We start from the raw sequence: 18,061 nt of genomic DNA, 5'->3' as shown, positions 1-18,061 counted from the left end.
CGTCTTCTTGGGGACACTGGCAGGGTTGGACAGAACTTGAGCAACCTCAGGTGACTTTTGAGGGTCCCATAAATTGCCCAAGCCCAGAAGCTGGGAGGCTTAACGACCCCATCTGGAAATCTGTGAGCCCTCCAAGCCGCACACTGCCATCCTGATGACAAGGGCTGGCCTGGAGTCCTCAGGCAGGACCCCTCCATCCTGCCCAAGTTCTGGGGCCCCTGGGGTGGCACCAGTCCCCCATGACCATCCTGCTCTCTGATGTCCCCCAGCCCCCAAGAACCCCTGCAGCCTGCTATGATGAAGCCCCACCCCCACCAGCACAAATGTCAGGTATGTGCCATCAGGGGGCACATGATGGGCCTAGGGTCCCCCCCACACCCGCTGGGAGGAGGGCCATCTGTCCTGAGAAGACCTAGCACATCTGGCTTTAAAGTTCCCCACCCCACCCCCAAATCCAAATCCATAATAAAAATAATCCCTACTTTCCCTGATATGCCCCAGTTCCAGAATCACCTTCTGGTCTAGCTATGCGCCGGAGCACATCTGGGGCCCAGGAGGTACAGGTGACCCCATTTTACTGAATCACAACAGGGATATCTGGGAGCCCAAGGGGACAGGACACCATCCTCTCTGCTGACCACCCCTGAGGTTCTGGGCAGTGGGGACCCCAAGAGTCCTGCCATCCAGGTGGGGGCACAGGCCCCAGCCAAGGAGAGGTCTCCAGGGCAGGCCTCCCAGGGGTGGTCCAACTGCCGCAGAGGTGGAGTGTAGGGAGATTGGTCCTGCACCCTCTGAGGCTGCTGTTGCTGCCTGGGGGCCCCTGCCAGGATGCAACTCGTGCATGCGTCATCCAACGGTCCGCGGGGTACAGCTCTCTGAGAGCCCACAGTTGCAGCTAAGGCAGAGTGGGAGGAGACGTAAGGAAACTGAGGAAAAGTGGGATGGTCTCAGTCCCTCCAAGGCCTGCCCTGCAGGGATCTTTGACTTTGGGCAGAGCTATGAGGAGCAAGGCAGGGGGGTGACAGGCATGGAGTCCCACAGAGCCTGTGGCCAGGGAAGGAATCCCCTCCCCAGAGTCCTGAAGGCCACCAGTCTCAGCTCCAGCACTAAAGCCAAGCACTCACCCCCAATCAGTGTGTTCTGGAGCACCAACGGGTGGGTGTGGTGTGGGGGCCTCAGAGCTCCCTCTGGGTCTGCACAGAACCAGTCCAGCTGTTCCCAGCTCAGGCAGACTGAAGAGCAGCCAGCACCCCCATGCCCTCAGAGTGGCCGCCCCATGTGCCAGCCACTGGAGTAGGAATGGGGGTGGGAGCCAAAGAAGGCAGCACCTCAGGGAAGCCCAGGGCCCCTGGCAGGAGGAGGCTCACTTCCTGAGGACCACCTCACGGCAAGCTTGTCACCCACACCCCATGGGCTGCAGAGGCCCCATAGGGAAAAGTGCCTGGCCCATCCCCACCCCTCCCCCTTGGCCCAGGGCATGGGAAGGCAGAGAAAGCCCTGACCAGCAGGGTCTTCTGGACTGGGGTACAATTTAATCAGCTAAAAGGTCCTTGGCACCAGCCCCACAACCCAGCCCAGGAACCCACCCACCCACCCAGGTTGGAGGAAACCTGGCCAGCCAGCACCACAGCTGAACCCATGTGGAAACTGGATCAGGTCCACACTGCCCCCAGCTGCATGTCCCACCCAGTGGGCAAGACCCAGAGAGGCTGGCAGTGCCTGGCAAGGCGGGGTCCTTAGGGTCAGCCCAGCCCTGGAGGAGGGTGGGGGCGGTGCCAGAGCCCCAGGTGGCAGCAGTGGGCGGGGCGCGTGCCGGGGCTCTGCCTGCCCCGGCCAGCCCGGACTCACTGCACATCACTCGGCCTTCGCTGTCACTCGCTGTCACCGCCCAAGGTAAGCCCAACGAACAGGCCCCCCCGCACTGAGGAAACCGAGGCCCGAGGCTCTCGCATCTCTCCAGGAAGTCTCCACCTGGCTGACACGAACTCCTGGGGCGGAGAGCAACTGCCCTGCGTGTCCCAAGGGACGGGGGCGGCCGGCGGAGATCGACCCCTCCCAACCCCGTGCCGCGGGCGGGGCGGCTGGGGAGGCCGCGTCCTGCGCCGTGCGCGCCACCTGCAGTTCTTGCCGAGTGCGCCGCGGCCGGGGTCATCTGCGGGGCGCGGGGCGCGGGGCGCGGGGCGCGGGGCGCGGGCGAGCTCAGCGGCGGCTGCGCGTAGGTAGACCCAGGCGGTGGGAGACTGGGCTGCGAACAGAGTGGCCAATGCCCCCCGCCCGGGAGCCCCCAGCGCGGAGGCCCGGCGCTGGTTTCGCACCCTCCTGGCTGTCCGCGGGCCGGGAAGAGCCCGTGCAAGGAGGTGCGGTGCTAGAACTTGGGGAGTCCCGGGAGGGGATCCCCGCATACCCCTCACCGTTTCCCCAGACCAGCCTGCTCCCCCAGCTCTCACCCCTGCTCCTGGCTGACCTTCCCACCACCCTCCTGGTCTGGCCATTGTCACCAACTGTGGCTCGCATCACTAGCCGGCCCTGGACTACTCCCTGGGGCAGTAGCAGCTGAAGCCCCCCATGGAGACTCTGCCCAGAAGCCCCCTTTAAGAGCCTGAGGAAGGCTCCCCCAAACTCGGTGCCAGCCCCCGCAGCCCAAGCTCCACAAAGCCAGTCCTGTCTCCCAACTTCCAGGATGGGAGCAGGAGTTGGTAACAGCGAGGGATTCCCTGGGCCCTTGGAGTGGGCTGGGGGTGGGAGAAGCAGGGTACGACCCACCCCGCTTGCCCCAACTAGTGGGTCTCCTGAGAGGTCCCAGTCTGTGGGTTTGACCAACTGGTTCACAAGCAGAAATCAAGCTGAAAGACACTGAGCAGTGGGAGGCCACCCACAACCCCCATTCTGGACTTGCCACATAGCCCGAGTCCCCAAGACCCTAAGCGCACACACATGCACATACACATACACACACACCCCACCAGAGATGCAAATTGCAGCCAAATCCTCCTGGCCCAAGATTAGCTCACCTCAGAGTGGGCTTTGCCCATGCAAAGCAAAGGGAGGGAGGCCACAGGAGGGGCCAGCAGGGACCAGCCTCCCGAGGTCCTGTCCCAGCCCTCATGGGATGGTCTGGGTTAGATCCCCTGCAAACGGGAGCTGGAAGTGGGCCTCACAGCTGGGGTGGGGGGACTGGTGTGGGCTCTTGGGAGCCCACCTGTGCTGTGCACCCCATTCCACTGTTTCCTGGGGCAAGGGGTTCAGTGACCCATTGGCCTCCAATCCAGGGAGGCTGGGGCTGAGGGGTGCAGAAGGATGGAAAGTTTCCTCTATAGTTAATCAGCCCCACTGGGGGAAGAGGGAGGTGTGAGGCTCGCTAGTGGGCCCTTGTGGGACTGCCTCCCACCGGCGCCCCGGCCGGGGTGGTATGGCCCAGGGGACTTCTCCAGGCAGTGGGTGGGACGGACTCCGTCCTTCTGTCCTGTGGGCTCAGATCAGTGGGGAGGGAACAGCCGGGGGGCAGTGACTGCTGGCTTTCTCACACCCTCCAGCCCCACGCTGGCCACTTCTGAAGCCCCTGACGCCATGGAGGAGTGGGACGTGCCCCAGATGAAGAAGGAGGTGGAGAGCCTCCGGTACCAGCTGGCCTTCAAGAGGGAGCTGTCCTCAAAGACCATCCCCGAGTAAGTCCCCCCATGGCACCATTTGTACCTTATTTGCATGAGCCAAGGCCACTCCTCTGGGACGAGCAGGTGCCACCAGGCTGCCTCCTGGGGGCCCAGTACCCACCGCTCACCCCATCCGCAGGCTCCTCAAATGGATCGAGGACGGGACCCCCAAGGACCCCTTCCTGAGCCCCGACCTGATGAAGAACAACCCGTGGGTGGAGAAGGCCAAGTGCACCATCCTGTGAGCCCCGCCCCACACGCGTGACTCTGTCGAGACCAGCTCTGTAAAGTGCAGCTTTATAAAGACTTCTGAGTGCTCTGGGTTCCAGCGTGGGTTGCAGCGTCGCGGGGTTGCCATGGGCTACAGCAGGTCACGGATGTGCAGGCTGCGCCGCACCGCGTTGGACGCGCCCTCATGGAAGCGGAACCAGACCTCACTCCTGCCCACTGCCAGGCCCATGCGTCGCTCAGCAGAGTCCTCCTCCGGGCCCACGCCCTCTGCAGGACCACACAGTGGTTACTCCTGGGCCCAGCCCCGCCCCTGGCCCCCCACCGCCCCCCACACATACCTGCACTCTGGGCTGCAGCTCTCCTGACAACCACACGTCCAAAGAAGTCCTTCTCGGGCTGATGAGCAGGAGTGGCCAGTCAGGCTCATGGGACAGACCCCCATGCGGCCCCTGAGGCCACAGACTGGAGGACTGAGGGGCCTTTCCCAGCCCTACCAGGGTAGGGGTAGAAGAGGCAGCAGAGCCACCCTCCTACCCAGATAGGAAACTGAGGCCAGGTGGAACCGCGTCATGCTGAGCTGCAGGGAGCTGAACCTCAGGGCTGAGCCAGCCCTGCCCCCACACACACCCAGCCACACACACACAGCCCCCTGGTTCCCCCTCACCCCACCCCACCCCCACCCAGCACCGCCCATGCACCTGCTCCTCTGGGGCCCTCTTCCTCATGATGTGTTCCAGTCGCTGCTGGTGGTTGCGCAGCACAGGTCTTGACACCCCTTTCTCCTCAGGGCCCCCCAGTGGACCCTCTGGCCCCAGGGGACCCCTCTCCACCTGAAAGGAGTGTGATGTAATGAGGATTGGCTGGGTAGAGCCATACCAGGGATGATGTGCACTCCCTAGGCCCCGCCCACACAGGCCCCACACAGGCCCCACCCTGCCCCAGGGCTCACCTGCGGGCTGTCCCTAGCCCGGGCCAAAGCTTCTGCCCGCCTCATCTTCTCCACCTCGATCTCCCGTGCGATGAGTTGCTTGGCCTGGTAGGTGAGGGGCTTGCGGGCAGGCAGCTTGGGGAAGCGGCAGACCTCCTCCACGTCCCTGCTCAGGCATGAAGGCAGGACACCAGACACCCAGTCAGCAGAGCCAGGGCCAGAGACCTGCCTGGCGCACCCACCCCGAACACCCCAACTCAACAGCTGGAGTGTGTGGTTCAGTCCTGATGCTGCCGCACCCCAGCCCTATGGAAGCCAGAGGTTAACTGTTCTGAGCCTCAGTTTCCCCAACCGTAAACAAGGACCACAGCAGAACCCAGGCTGCCAGGAAGGAAATAAGATGACGAGGCAGGGCCTCAGTGTCTGGACACAAGACCCCTTGCTGGGGCAGTAGGACCCCTGGGGCCATCACTCCTGTGTGTCACCCCACCCCCATGACCATATTGGGGATGAGCCCTGGGGAGCTCCAGTCATTCACAAGGCCGCCAGGCTGGTGTGGGGGGAGGGGGGTTCTGGGGGCCACTCCTGGGAAACACTGAGGCTGGGAGAGGCTCTGCTGGAAAGGTCAGGTCTCGAGGCTGTGCCTGATCTGGGGGGCTGGGGTGACACCCCACCTCACAGTGACACCTGGGCGAGGACTAATCTGGAACTCACCACCCCAGACACCTTGACAAGACCACGCTTTTAGTCTCCTGCCCAATATGGGCATCTGCGCCCAGAGTGCAGCCCCCAGTCCCCTCACCAGGCACTGGGGACTCACGGTTCCAGCCTGTAGACGTACTGCCCATCGGGCATGCGCTCCTGGCGGTAAGTGAGGCTGTAGGCCAGCATGGTACCCACGAGGCTGGCCAGCTGCTGCTTCTCACGGGCGCTGTACAGCTGTGTGCTCACCTGGGGGCAGGTGTGCAACAGGTGGGAGACTGAGCAAGGCCAGGCCCCGCGCCCTGGGAACCCTACTCCCTCCACCAGGCATGGCCCCTCACAGGACGCAGCTTGGGCGCGAGAATGTCCAGGAGCAGGCAGAGGGTGTCCAGAATGAGGGCCTGGGGCGTGGCCCGGCTGCGGGTGGCCGGCGTGATGCCCGACACCAGTGTCTGGATCAGGTTCCTCGTCTGGCTCATCCTGTTCTGGGCCTAGGGCAGAGATGAACCAGGGCTGGTTCCCCAGGACTCCCAGGACCCACACACCCCCCAACAATGGGCTGTAGGGGCACACCTCCTGCTGGCTGCTGGGGAAGGTGATCCGTGGCACGTGGCTGGAGGCGAAGAGCACGTGGAAGGCAGCAGGCAGGAAGGGCAGGTAGCACCACAGCTGGAAGCTCTGGCCGCGGTGGGCTGCCTGCTCCAGCAGGTCATCAAAGGCCAGCCAGTCGAGGGCCTCACACACAGAGCCCAGGCTAGAATCCCGCAGTCGCAGCAGCAAGAAGTTGTCAAACAGGCCCTGCAGGCAGGCGGCAGGCCCTGAGCCCTGCAGCCTCGCACCCCCACTCCCTGCAAGTCCAGGGTCGGGAGCAGCTGTAGTTCCAGCGAGTGACCACAGGGCCCGGGGAAGGGGGGTGGCAGGAAGGGTCCACCCTGAGCAACTGCATGTGTTTGACAAAGACCCTAGGAAAGGGTGAGAGAACGGTCCACCCCGCTGCCACCCAAAGCCCCAGCCCCTCTCTGGGATGGCCTGAAAGAGCTCACCCACCAGGATCCAGGGCATGGAGCGGCCCCCTGCTCACACAGGAGTCCTACCCCCACCAGCCTCACACACCGCCCCTCTGCACTGCAGATCTCCAGAATGGCTGTGGATCCCCAGCCACTAATCCAAAGCTGCTTAGAGTTAGGAAGCGGCTTAGGCTGGATATCCCGGGGCAGGGGGACCTCTGCAACCTGCTCAGGCTGACACCTCACCCTGGCTGCTCTCCACCCCACATGCACCCTACATCCGGAACCCAGCCCCTCCCAACCCCCAGGCCGGGCAGCCACATGGCCACAGCACCGGCCTCCACCCGCTTCCGCCCATTCCCCTCCTTGCAGTCCACCATCCCTGGCTCTCCATCCCTGGTTCTCCATCCCTGCTTGCAGCCACCTCTCAGGCTGCCTGATTCCCCACCTCCACCACCCCTCACTCCCAGCCCCTGCCTTTTTCTCCCACATTTGGGCACCATCTGAAGTGTTTCCCACTCACTGCCCACTCCCTTCAGCACCAGAGGGCCAGCCCAGACAGGTACCTGGACCACCTTCTCATGCTCGCCTGCGGAGGTGGCGACATGCAGGATGTGGAGGAACCGCTGTGAAGCCAGAGTCAGGGAGCCCGTGTCCTCGTGGCTGAGCAGGAGCGAGGAGACAGGCAGGGTCAGGTCCTGACCTACGCGTCGCCTGTGGAGAGGACTGAGGTGGGGCAAAGCCCGTCTCAAAGCAGAGGAAGTCCCCACCCATCTCCCAGACGTGCTCAGAAGCCCCCAGCCCAGCTGCCACTTGCTCTGTTTTTCTCCCTGAGACAGCCTGGCATTTGTGCGTTTACAATGCTTTCTCTCACCTGGGACACCTCAGCTACCCGGAAAACTCCCTTTAAGTGGACCTCCACACCCTGGGAGGAGGATTTGTCCTGGACAGACCTCCACATGGCAAGGAGCATCCTGGTGCCTCTCCTCTATCCTCGCAGGCACCCACTGGGCCGGCTTCCCCGCTGGCCCAGAGACGGGGTCAGTGCAAAGAATGCTGACTGCTCCCTGCCCACCTGGGCTGCAGGTCCTGCTCAGGGCACAGGTGCTCTGAGATCACAGCCCAAGTGGGGTGGGGCCAGGTGGAGCTGCACCCTGGAGGCCCAGCACATCAGGGCATCCTCTCCACTAGGGTGCCCAGATGGCTTCCTGCCCCTGGCCCTGAGCCACGTGGGGAAGGGAGAACTAGACAGAGCCTGGAGGCCAGGCTAGGTGGCCCCAGGGCTCATGGGCACCAGTCTCTGTCCAGGAAGGTGGTGCGCACTCAGGGTCCGGAGCCCCAGGCCGAGGCTGCCCTGCCACATGCGAGGCCTGCCCACACCTACCTCTGGGTCAGGGGCAGCTGGAAGACCTCCTGCCACACCGAGAAGAGCCCCTTGCGCTGGTCCTTGAGGCCGACGGGCGTGGTCTGCATGGCCCGCACGCTCAGCTCCCGCTGGCCCCGCCCATGCAGGAACTGGATATGGGGCGTAGAAAGGTGTTCAGAGGCAGCCGACCCCAATCCGATCCTGCCCTGCCCCCACCCAGCCGCTGCCCACCTGCAGCGTGTTGATGCAGGCGCGGATGTCACTGTCCGTCTTCTCGCAGAGAGTGGCCAGCGCTCCTGGGTCAGCCAGCATGCCCTGCCACAGGCAGATCTACAGAGGAGGACACGGGGTGCTGGGCGCCCCTTCGCTGCTCTGAGGGGTGCCAGGCCAGCACAGACTCTCCCTTGGAGCCCACCCTGTGGCCACAGCCCTTTTCCCTAGAAACAAATAAACAGCAGCCCCCACCCCACAGGTGGCTAAAGGCTGCAGGTCCCTCTGGACTGGACTTGGTCCCTGCTTGGGACCAGCCACCACCAGAGGCCAGGTCACCATCACCACCTCATCCTGGGGCCAGCTGAGAGGGACAGTTGGGGAACAGGGTCCAGGAAAGGCTACACCCCCACCCCACAGTGCCCCTACGGACCTCCTGGAGCCGCTGCACCAGCCTCGAGGGCAGAGTCGGTGGGACGTGAAGCAGGAAGGCCTGCTGCTTCAGCTGCCGCAGGGAAGGTGCAAACCTGCAGGAAGGGATGGCGCTGCCCACACCACGGCCCGGCAGGCACAGGGTCTAGGCCAGGACCCTCACCAGGCACCCAGGGCCCTCTCCCACCCAGTGGAGCCTGGCCCCACCCCACTCACTGGTCGTTGCAGATGCAGATAATGGGCCTCATCAGGAGTCCCCCTTCTGCACGGCGCCTCCGGCCCCCACCCAAAGGCATGTCTGTCATCCCTGGCTCCACCTCCCGCGGGCCCTTGCGGTTCAGGATGCTCAAGAGAACGTTGATGGCAGCCTTCAGGGAAGAGCAGAGGGGGTGTTGAGTCCAGGCCCCCGATGCCCGCCCCCACCCTTTCTCCAGGAATACCATGGAGGCCCACCGTGGGGGCCCCATCGATCTCATCGATGACCAGGCAGTTAGGCTTCCCACCAGCGCCCAGCACCGACTCCATCTGCGTGGCCGCCTCGATGCGCATGCGGAAGGACTCTGGGCTGCGGTCATCACTGGAATGGTGGTGAGGTCAAGCAAGGGGTTGCTGGGGCAGCCGTGGCCTCAGCAGGACAGCCCCCAAAGCCAGAGCTGCCATGCCTGAACTGTGAGGTCACCACAAGAGCCCTAAAGAAGGACATCCTTCCCTCGGCCCACCCTCGAGACAGAAACCACAGCCTGGGTTTCGGGGCTGCGGCCCAGATCCAATCACACGTCAGAGCAGACAGGAGACCCAGAGGTGGGGCACATGCCTCTCACCTGGCATTCATCTCCACCACACAGTACCCTGCATGCCGTGCAATCACGTGTGCCAGGGTGGTCTTGCCCAGTCCTGGGGGCCCGCACAGTAACGCCACCTGCAGCCCACATAAATGAAGATTCACTGCAACCCGCACCACCTCTGGAAGCCCCCAGCCAAGCAGCCAGAGGCTGAAAATCGTGTCCCAATGGGGGACCCCATCCCACCCCACCCCCAGCCATCGAAAGAAAACAAGACCCCATGTACTCCTGACACAAAGGCAATACTTCAGAACAGAAAATCCTACATGGAGCAACTCACATGGGGACCAGACGGGGACATAGCCAGCACCCACAACCAACCCCAGAAACCATCCATCCCCCAGATCATCCTGGTGAGGCACAGAGCCCTTTGAGAAATGGTGACTTTATCGAAGCTGTTACAGGAGCAAGTTCAAGATCTAGCTCATGTTACTTCACACCAAGACCCTGATGTCATCATACCCATAGCACTTGGAGAAAATAAGCGCACCTCGTGGACCCCGGAGGCTGCAATGGCACTGGCTACCTGGAGAGTGAGGCCCCAGGCTCACCTTCTGCCGGGGCCGCTGGCTTGGGTCCAGCTCGGCCTCCAGCATCTCCTCCAGCACCTGCTCATGGCTTTTCCACTTGCCAGAGGCTGGGGCCTCCTTGCCAATCCGGGTCAGCTCCACACTGGGCCTCGGCTTCCGGGCAGGCTTCTCGTGGCCAAACACCACCAGGTCCCACAGCTTCAGCCACTTGAGGAGGCAGCGGTTGGTGAACTGCAGGAAGGGAGGCACAGCCTGAGGGAACCACCAGCCTGGCACAGCACCAAGGACCCGTACCCACACCTCACATGCCACAGACAGGGACACTGAGGCTCAGGATGATGAACGGCCAGCCCCCAGTCACCATGCCAGCAGGCAACAGAGTGGGGCCCACAGCAGGGCCTCTGTCCTCACAGCCCTGACTCGGATGCATCTGGAAGCCCCCTATCCTCCCCAGGGCATCACAGCATCAGCTGCTACAACGGCAGGAAACGGAACAGAGGCTCGGAGCAGGGGACACTCCAGACCCCTAGCCCTGGTCATAACAGGCCACAGGTGACCAGCACCAAATCAGCCCCATGCTGACTCAGTTTCCCCATCTACAACTCAATAAGGCAGACCAAAGCCTGCTCCACCCCAACAGCCCAGGGGCTGGCAACACAAAGATGGGCTGGGTCCCAGATCCCACCCTTTTGGTAATGGGGGAAGCCAGTCACACTTGAGTGACAGCAAGACCTCACGTCGTCACTGAGCAGCTCCGTGTAGCGATGGGGCATAAACTTGTCCACCCAGAGGCAGTGCTGGGAGGAGTCTTGGTGGTCAGCCGGCTCCTCCTCGGGGACCCCCACAGGCTGGGCCTCCTCCTCCTCGGGCCTGAGGCTGTATAGTACCGTGTTCTGAGCCACTAGGCCTTAACCCCTCACAGGAACCAAGTTGACCCCACATCCACAGAGGAAAGGCTAGTAGTTGGTCCAAGAACAGTGAGGTTCCCGGGGGCAGAAGAGCCTCACCTGCGCAGTGTGTCTGAGAGCTGCTGAGCATCCTCGAGCAGTCGCTGCCGGCGCTATGCAAGCAGGACGGGGGGTGGGTGGTCAGGACAGCTCAGATGGCCAGTCACCCCAGCACCCCCCTCCCCTCCCAGCAAGCCCCGGTAGATCCCACCTGACTGTCAACCTGCTCCTTCAGGGAGGTGAAGGGCACACCCAGCAGGTGTAGCTGGCCACAGCCTCGCCACCAGACATCAAGAAGAGGGCTCTGTGGGGGACGGAGGGCAACAGTCACCTCTGGACGCCCTCCCAGGTCACGGGGTTACCCGCAGCCCCCCTCCCAACAGTACCCAGGGACCTGGAAGGGATTCCCCCAGGCAAATCAACCAAGGGAAGTGGATGAGGTCCTGTGTGATCAGGGACCCCAAGGAAGGAAGCCACCCAGACGAGAGCAGCTCTAAGGGGGAGAGACAAGAGGTTTAAGAGGAACAAGAAAGGAGAAAAAGAAAGGGGAGGAGGGCCTTCCCCACCCCTACGGCATGCACTGGGGGCATGCGCACAGCCTCCCGGGTAGCTAGGCCGTAGAGCCTGGGGACACAAGGGCAGAGTGGGGGTAGAGAAGCTGTATTCTCTGAGGCCATGCCCTCCGGAGCAGTTCTGCTCTCCCCAGCCCCCAGCTGTGTGAAAAGGTGACAGCTCCTGCCAAGTCTGCCAGCAGTCCCAGCCAAGGATGCAAGACCCAAGACCCTTTCCTAAGCGACACCGATCCCTTACCCTGCAGGAAGGCCACAGCCAGGCCCACCCTGTGGTCACACAGCACACACCTGCACTCCAGTGCCTGCGGGGTCTGCACGCAGCACCAGAAAGGCCCGGTTGCCGTCTGTGGAGGTCACGTTAACATAATCCTCCAAGATAGGTGGCCACCTCAGGACAGGATTGCGGATGGCTGGTGAGGCCGGTGTGAGATCCATGCCACCAGCATCTGAGGATCTGAGAGGGACCGGTACTCAGTCTCAGGGACTCCCACCCCATCACCCTTGGACGAGAGTGCCTGGACCCACTCTTGGCAATCGAGCCCTCCCACAGGCCCCCATCACCCAGGCTTCATCCAGGGAATGGGATCCTCTCAGGTACCCCTTGGACAGAGGTGTCCCAAGCAACACACCCATGGCCCCACAGCTCAGCGGAGACCTCGGGACTCAGTGGGGGGGTGATGTCCCTCAGTGGGGAGTCAGGAAGCGACGGCTCTTCTATCTCCTCTGGCCCAAAATTCAGCCTCTTGACAGCCTCCAGCCTCAGCCGTTTGAGGGCTGCAGAGACATATGGCAGGAACAAGAGACCCTTCTCCCGCCATGCAGTCCACCCTGCATACCCTGGACCCAACCCATGGACATACTGGGGGGCAGGGGGCCGTGACTCTGGATGTCAGCGTCCAGCTGCCTCTTCCTGGCACCGCCCCTGCTATTCCCCGGAGATTCAACTAAAGAAGGGCAGGTGGCATCATCCCCTCTGGCAATGGCCTCCTCCAACGTCAGCCAGGGCCGGCCCTCCGTGGGCTGGGGTACACGGGAAGGCGACAGGGCCGTCATCCCTGCTGGGGGAAGATTCTCAGCAGCCGCCGCAGGACAGCCAGGCCCATCAGCAGACAGCAGACGGCTGCGCGGGCGGCCCTCTGCCCGCACCCGCCCTCCCCGCGGAGCCCTCATTCCCGCTCCTGAGGCCTCCGCCTCCGAGCAGCCCTCCCTGCCTGCCAGGAGGGGTCATGACCCCAACGCGCCCCAGGGCAGAAACCGAGCCCGAGGTGGAGGGTCCTAGCGTGGAGGGTCCAAGAGAAGGAGGGTCCAAGGGGAGGAGAGTCCGAGGGGAGGGTCTGGGGGAAGGGGTCCGAGGGGGGAGGATCCGAGGAGAGAGGGTCCGAGGAGGGAAGGTCCGTGGGGAGGGGTCCGAGGGGGGAGGGTCCAAGGAGCTAGAGGGTCCGGGAGAGGGGTCTCAGAGGAAGGAATCTGAGAGGTGAGGGTCCAGAGAGAGGGGTCCGAGAGAGGAGAAAGGGGTCCCAAGGGGCAGGGTCCGAGGGGAGAAGGTTCCGGGGGGGTCGAGGGGGGAGGGCCCGAGGGGAAGGGTCGAGCGGGGAGGCCCCGGGGCGCGGACCCGGCTCTAGGCGTGCGCTCCGGGCCGGTGCGGGCGGGAAGGGCTGGAGCGCCCTCCCACCTTCCCGCTCGGCCCGCGCCTCGAGCTCGGCCGCGAACTGGCCGCAGAAGGCGTCCTTGCCTCGGCAGCTCTCATGCCCGTGGTCCTCCATGGCCCACTGCCTCCCGAACCTCCCGCGCCGCCGCCGCCGCCGCCGCCGCCGCCGCCGCCCCGCCCCGCGCGCTCGGGAGCCGCCAATCAGTGGCCGGCGTGCCCGGCGGCGCTCTCCATTGGCCAGCGGGGCGGGGCGGGGCTGCGCACCGGGTGAAAGGAGCGGACTCGTGTCTCAGCTTCCGAGCCTCGCGCCCAGGTGCGCTTGCTATTGGCCGGCGCAGCCGTCCGTCCGCGGTGGGCGGGCCGTGGGCGGGGTAGGGCAGGGCTGCGCGCGCAGGCTGGGGTGGGCTCAGGTCCTGCTGCGGTTCCCTGAGCGGTGGTTCCCGGGTTGCTGAGTCGCCGAGCGCGGGGACTCGGGGGCGGAGCCGGGGTCGGACGGCGGGGCCGGCCGCAGGTCTGTCCGGAGCGGGCGGGGCGCGGGAGGGGTCGGGTCCGGGTCCGCTCGCACATGCCGCGCCTAGTCCGTGGGTCAGACGCGGTCGGAAGGCGGCGGAGGGGACATCCCAGCCCTGCAGCCGAGCCCAGCAGACCTCGCGGCTCCGGGCACGCGGGGAGCAGCAGCCACTAGGGAGCACTGTCGCGTGTCAGGAGCGTGGCGCAGGAGTGTCGGTGGGGGCGGGCCGCAGAGCTTGGCAGTCTGTCCAAGCTCTGGGTTGGGGACTATCCCCAACAATCAGCCACAGCGGGGCTGACTTCTCCTGACACCGGCCAGACCCCCACCCTCAGCTGACGCCCCCGGGCCTGGCCTCAGGCATCGAGGGTAGCTGGGGCCCGGGGGTGCAGGGGCACAGTGGGTCTAGGTGGCTTGAGAGCGGGGGTCTTGGGGGTGGGTGGTCTGTGTTGGTTGGGCAGGAGCCTCACGGCACACTCCTGCCTCCTGCAGCCCCGCCATGGAGCCGGGCAGCGTGGAGAACCTGTCCATCGTGTACCGGAGCGGAGACTTCCTGGTGGTGAACAAGCACTGGGACGTGCGCATCGACAGCAAGGCGTGGTGCGAGACCCTGACACTGCAGAAGCAGTTGCGGCACCGCTTCCCCGAGCTGGCTGACCCTGACACCTGCTACGGGTTCAGGTATGCGGGGCGGGCACGGGTGGCCCCATAGCAGCGTCTGTCCCAGGGAAGTGGCTCAGACGCTGACCCCACCGTGAGGCCACCGGCTAGACGACAACGAGGGGCATCTCACCCGGGCCCCAGTCCAACATCACTGACCTTCTGCCCCACCTCAGGTTCTGCCACCAGCTGGACTTTTCTACCAGCGGGGCACTGTGCGTGGCCCTGAACAAGGCCGCTGCGGGCAGCGCTTACAGGTGCTTCAAGGAGCGGCGCGTCACCAAGGCTTATCTGGCTCTGGTAAGGCCTGACCGGTCCCTGGGGTGGATGTGAGCACTTCCCAGACGACCTTGACAGGCCTCTCAGTTCCAAGCTCCCCGCCATGCCTCCTTCTCTAGCTGCCCAGACGTTGTCAGGTGGTCTTCCTGGAAGCGGCAGGCTGGCCTGTGAGCTGCGTGTGATCCCCTTGTCTGGCAGGTGCGGGGGCACGTCCAGGAGAGCCAGGTGACCATCAGCTACGCCATTGGCAGGAACAGCACAGAGGGCCGGGCCCACACCATGTGCATCGAGAGCACGCAGGGTATGGTGGGTGGTCTAGGGCCACAGAGCACATGTAATCCAGCGGACACCTGTGTGGACAGGGCCAACCTGGGCAGGCTTCTTTGGTTGGGGTCACCTGGGGCCTGGGACTGGCCCTGCCAACCCTCACACCTATCTTCTATTCCCCAGGTTGCAAGAACCCAAAACCGAGTCTCACAGAACTGGTAGTTCTGGAACACGGGTTGTACGCAGGCGACCCCGTCTCCAAAGTGCTGCTGAAGCCACTCACAGGTGTGTCCAGGGGTGGGGGTGTCCCCACCAAGCAGAAAAGGGAGGTGAGGTACAGAGGCTGTGCAGCGGGCCTGGGGTCACCCCGAGCATCCAGGCAGAACTGGTAACAACACCCCAAGCGGAGCCCACGCCCCGACTCCACGCCTGTAGTCTATCGTCTGACACAGGGTCTTTGCTCCTTGCTATCTGAGCTTTGCGGGTCTTGCTGGCTTTGGTCGTTAGGACCAAGCGCCACTGTCAGTTTTCTGTCTCGAGCCGTCACGTTCTTGTCTACAGCAGGGAACAGGAAAGGTCGTGCCCCAAGGGGTTGCCATGAGGTATCGCGGCCATGTGGGGAAGTTGCTGGATGTGGTCGGAGCTAGGTGGGGGTGTAGGCACAGCGCAGCCCCTGCCCCAGCCTGACCGCCTGCCCCTACCCCTGCAGGCCGGACGCACCAGCTCCGCGTGCACTGCAGCGCCCTTGGCCACCCAGTGGTGGGGGACCTGACATATGGGCAGGCCACAGGCCGGGAAGACCAGCCCTTCCGCATGATGCTGCATGCCTTCTACCTGCGCATCCCCACGCTGGCCGAGTGCGTGGAGGTCTGCACACCGGATCCCTTCCTGCCCAGCCTCGATGCCTGCTGGGACCCCCATACTCTGGTGCAGCCTCTTGATCAGCTTGTCCAGGCCTTACAGGCTGCCCCTGACCCTGACCCCATGGATGGGGACCCTGGGCCCTGCAGCTTCTCCATGCCCCCACCGACTTGTAGCAAGCCACTCAAGACTGAGGCACAGCAAGCCTCGTGTCTGCAGTGGCTGTCAGAATGGACTCTGGAGCCGGACAACTGAGAGCTGCTGCCCTGGAGGTGGGGGGGGGGTGGACTGGGACTTCTGGGGGCTGGGGGCTGCATGTCAGAGCCCTAGGCCCATCCTGAGGCAGGGGTGCCCCTCTTGGGCAAGCCCACAGTCACCGGCTCCTGGGTCTGGTTGTAGAGGAGGACTCTGGGGGCCACTGGGCTGCCAGGAAGGGCCAGCAGGGGGTGCCAGGCAGCCGTGGTCCCTGGCAGGCGTGGCACAGTCTGACTGTGGTACTGATGCCCAATTCCCAGGGCCTTCCTCCCAGCACCCCCCAGGGGAAATCGAGGCCCTTTCTTCCTCCTGGAACAGCTTTTTGGCACCAAAGTTACACCCTAGGAGTCTCTGTTTTATACACTTACCCAAGGTTATCCAGCTGGAGGAGACAGAGTCAGGATCTGGGCAGTCTTTGTCCCAGAGTAGGCTCTTTCTGGGCCCAAGCAGCTGCTACCTCCCGTGGGCCCCCAGCCCAATCCCAGAGCAGCAGGAACCCAGGCCCACCCAGTCTCGTGTTCTGAAGCTCTGTGCTCCTCACTGCTCTGCCCAGACCTGCTGTACCCTTCGGCCTGCTGCACTCTCTCCTTTTGCAGACTCCACCCATCATGGAGTCTGCATGATGCCCAGCCTGCTTTGTGCCTTTGCTTTTGCCAGACTCCGCCTACCAGCTTCATCCTTCTCCACCTGGATCCTGAGCTCGGGGCGGCACTTGGCCTCGGCGCAGGGGTGTGGGTTGGAGGCGGTGGTCGAGGAGCCTCTCATGGGTGTCCCTCCAGATCTGCTGGGAGCTCTGCTTCTGCTGCGGAATTTTCCAGCCTCCTGGCTGCAGCTGCTACTGCTACGTCTCCGCCTGGCTCCTGCACAGCCACAGGCTGTCAGTCTCTGCCTTAAGGGCCCAGCCTTGGAGCTGTGGGCTGATGGGACACACTTCCTCTGTCCCCCAGCTGCAGCTGGGCTGTAGAGACTCTAAGTAAATCCTGGGTGATTGACCCTGAGAGTGACCGTGTGTCTGCATTGGGGTCGGGTCTGGACACCCACACTGTGGGCCATGGGGGCTACATCAGCTCCGTGCATGGCGAACCCCCAGCCAAAAGCATTGGAGCACCCAGCTGGCCTCAACCAGGGTGCTTCCTAGAGCCACTGCCCCTCACATGGGCCTCAGGCTTGTTCTCCCAAAGTTTCAAGCTCTGTGGGAGGGTGTCACTTGGACCAACAACCAGTTTGAGGTCATAGCCGTGCCCACAGTGCAGCTCCTGGGCTGGCCTCAGCTGTAATTCTGGGCATGATCTCAGCAGGGTGGCTCCAGAGACCCAGCGCTTGGAACCCCCACGCCAGGACTGTTCCTTGTGTCTCCATTTTCTCGTCTATAAAGAGGCTAGAGAGCGTCAGCAGAGACTGAGTAACTCATGCGGCTCATCAGGTCAGCCCTGTCACGATAGTTATTCTGACATGCCAGGCAGGCCGTGCTTGCCTATGGAAAGCCTTTCCAGGCACACTCAGCTGGCCAGGCCCCACCTTGTCACATCCCATCCTCGCTGAGCCCCGTCCTCTGCCTGCAACCCCCCATCCCTTGCTGCCCACTCCCCACCACGTTTTTTCCGTCAACCAAGATCTCGTTTATTTCCTGCTTCCTCAGTCTCCCTCCAGAAGCGAGCGGGCCTCACCCCTGCACAGGCCTGGCTCGAGGTCAACACTCAATAAGTATCTGTGGGGAGCAGAGAGATGTTCCCAAAGAGCTTACTTAGACCCGTGAGCTCACCTTCCAGTGGGCAACCAGGCCCATGCCATCTCGCCTGCAGCTGCCACTCAAAGGTCACTGCCACACCCTGTCCTGCATATCCCCATCCTGAGGAGCAGGTCCCATATCCCTGTCACCCTGGACTCCTGACAAGCTCGGTTGCTTCCCAACAGTGGCACGTGCCAGAGGGGCTGAGCCCACAGGGACTGGAGCTGGGCCAGGATCACCCGACACCCTTTCCTTCCTGGTGAGCCGCCAGGGGCCTCTCCCTGCCAGGACCTCAAACAGGGCTGTCCCAAAACATCTCACCAGTGTGGCCAGGACTCTGTCCCTGTCCCCAGGAAGCTGTTGGCCTACAGCGAGTACCTATGCCTCCCTAAGGGTGAAAGGCCAAGCTAAGGAGTCTGTTTCCCACGCAGGGGGAG

At 63.6% G+C, this 18,061-nt stretch overlaps 3 protein-coding genes across 4 annotated transcripts; 2 read left to right on the top strand and 1 right to left on the bottom strand.

Moving 5' to 3' along the window:
- Positions 1–3,567: 3,567 nt before the first annotated feature.
- Positions 3,568–3,895, top strand: GNG13 (G protein subunit gamma 13). Its single transcript, XM_063098610.1, has 2 exons — positions 3,568–3,665; positions 3,790–3,895. The coding sequence occupies exons 1-2, from the start codon at positions 3,568–3,570 to the stop codon at positions 3,893–3,895; spliced, it is 204 nt and encodes a 67-aa protein (XP_062954680.1).
- A 36-nt stretch (positions 3,896–3,931) lies between these two features.
- CHTF18 (chromosome transmission fidelity factor 18) lies at positions 3,932–13,205 on the bottom strand. The gene is made up of 22 exons (XM_063099951.1): positions 13,150–13,205; positions 12,278–12,472; positions 12,047–12,191; positions 11,706–11,871; positions 11,057–11,149; positions 10,906–10,958; positions 10,636–10,774; positions 9,920–10,129; positions 9,348–9,445; positions 8,980–9,103; positions 8,743–8,894; positions 8,528–8,621; positions 8,116–8,214; positions 7,903–8,033; positions 7,085–7,232; positions 6,085–6,309; positions 5,853–6,002; positions 5,630–5,760; positions 4,831–4,975; positions 4,580–4,711; positions 4,220–4,277; positions 3,932–4,148 (listed from the first exon to the last, which is right to left on the bottom strand). The coding sequence occupies exons 1-22, from the start codon at positions 13,178–13,180 to the stop codon at positions 4,012–4,014; spliced, it is 2,856 nt and encodes a 951-aa protein (XP_062956021.1). The 5' UTR covers positions 13,181–13,205; the 3' UTR covers positions 3,932–4,011.
- A 271-nt stretch (positions 13,206–13,476) lies between these two features.
- Positions 13,477–16,887, top strand: RPUSD1 (RNA pseudouridine synthase domain containing 1). 2 transcript variants are annotated; one of them, XM_063100251.1, is made up of 7 exons: positions 13,477–13,576; positions 14,066–14,254; positions 14,410–14,533; positions 14,711–14,813; positions 14,963–15,064; positions 15,489–15,646; positions 16,553–16,887. In XM_063100251.1, exons 2-7 carry the CDS (start codon positions 14,073–14,075, stop codon positions 16,787–16,789), a joined length of 906 nt encoding a protein of 301 aa, XP_062956321.1. In that variant the 5' UTR covers positions 13,477–13,576; positions 14,066–14,072; the 3' UTR covers positions 16,790–16,887. The 2 variants fall into 2 exon arrangements, with proteins under 2 accessions (XP_062956321.1, XP_062956320.1); XM_063100250.1 differs by lacking the exon at positions 16,553–16,887 and having other exon boundaries at positions 15,489–15,911.
- Positions 16,888–18,061: the final 1,174 nt, after the last annotated feature.

This window comes from Cynocephalus volans, chromosome 6 (genome assembly GCF_027409185.1).
Source record: "Cynocephalus volans isolate mCynVol1 chromosome 6, mCynVol1.pri, whole genome shotgun sequence".
NCBI classification, from domain to species: domain Eukaryota; kingdom Metazoa; phylum Chordata; class Mammalia; order Dermoptera; family Cynocephalidae; genus Cynocephalus; species Cynocephalus volans.
Note: the sequence above shows the minus strand (reverse complement) of the source record. Positions and strands in the feature narration are given on the sequence as shown.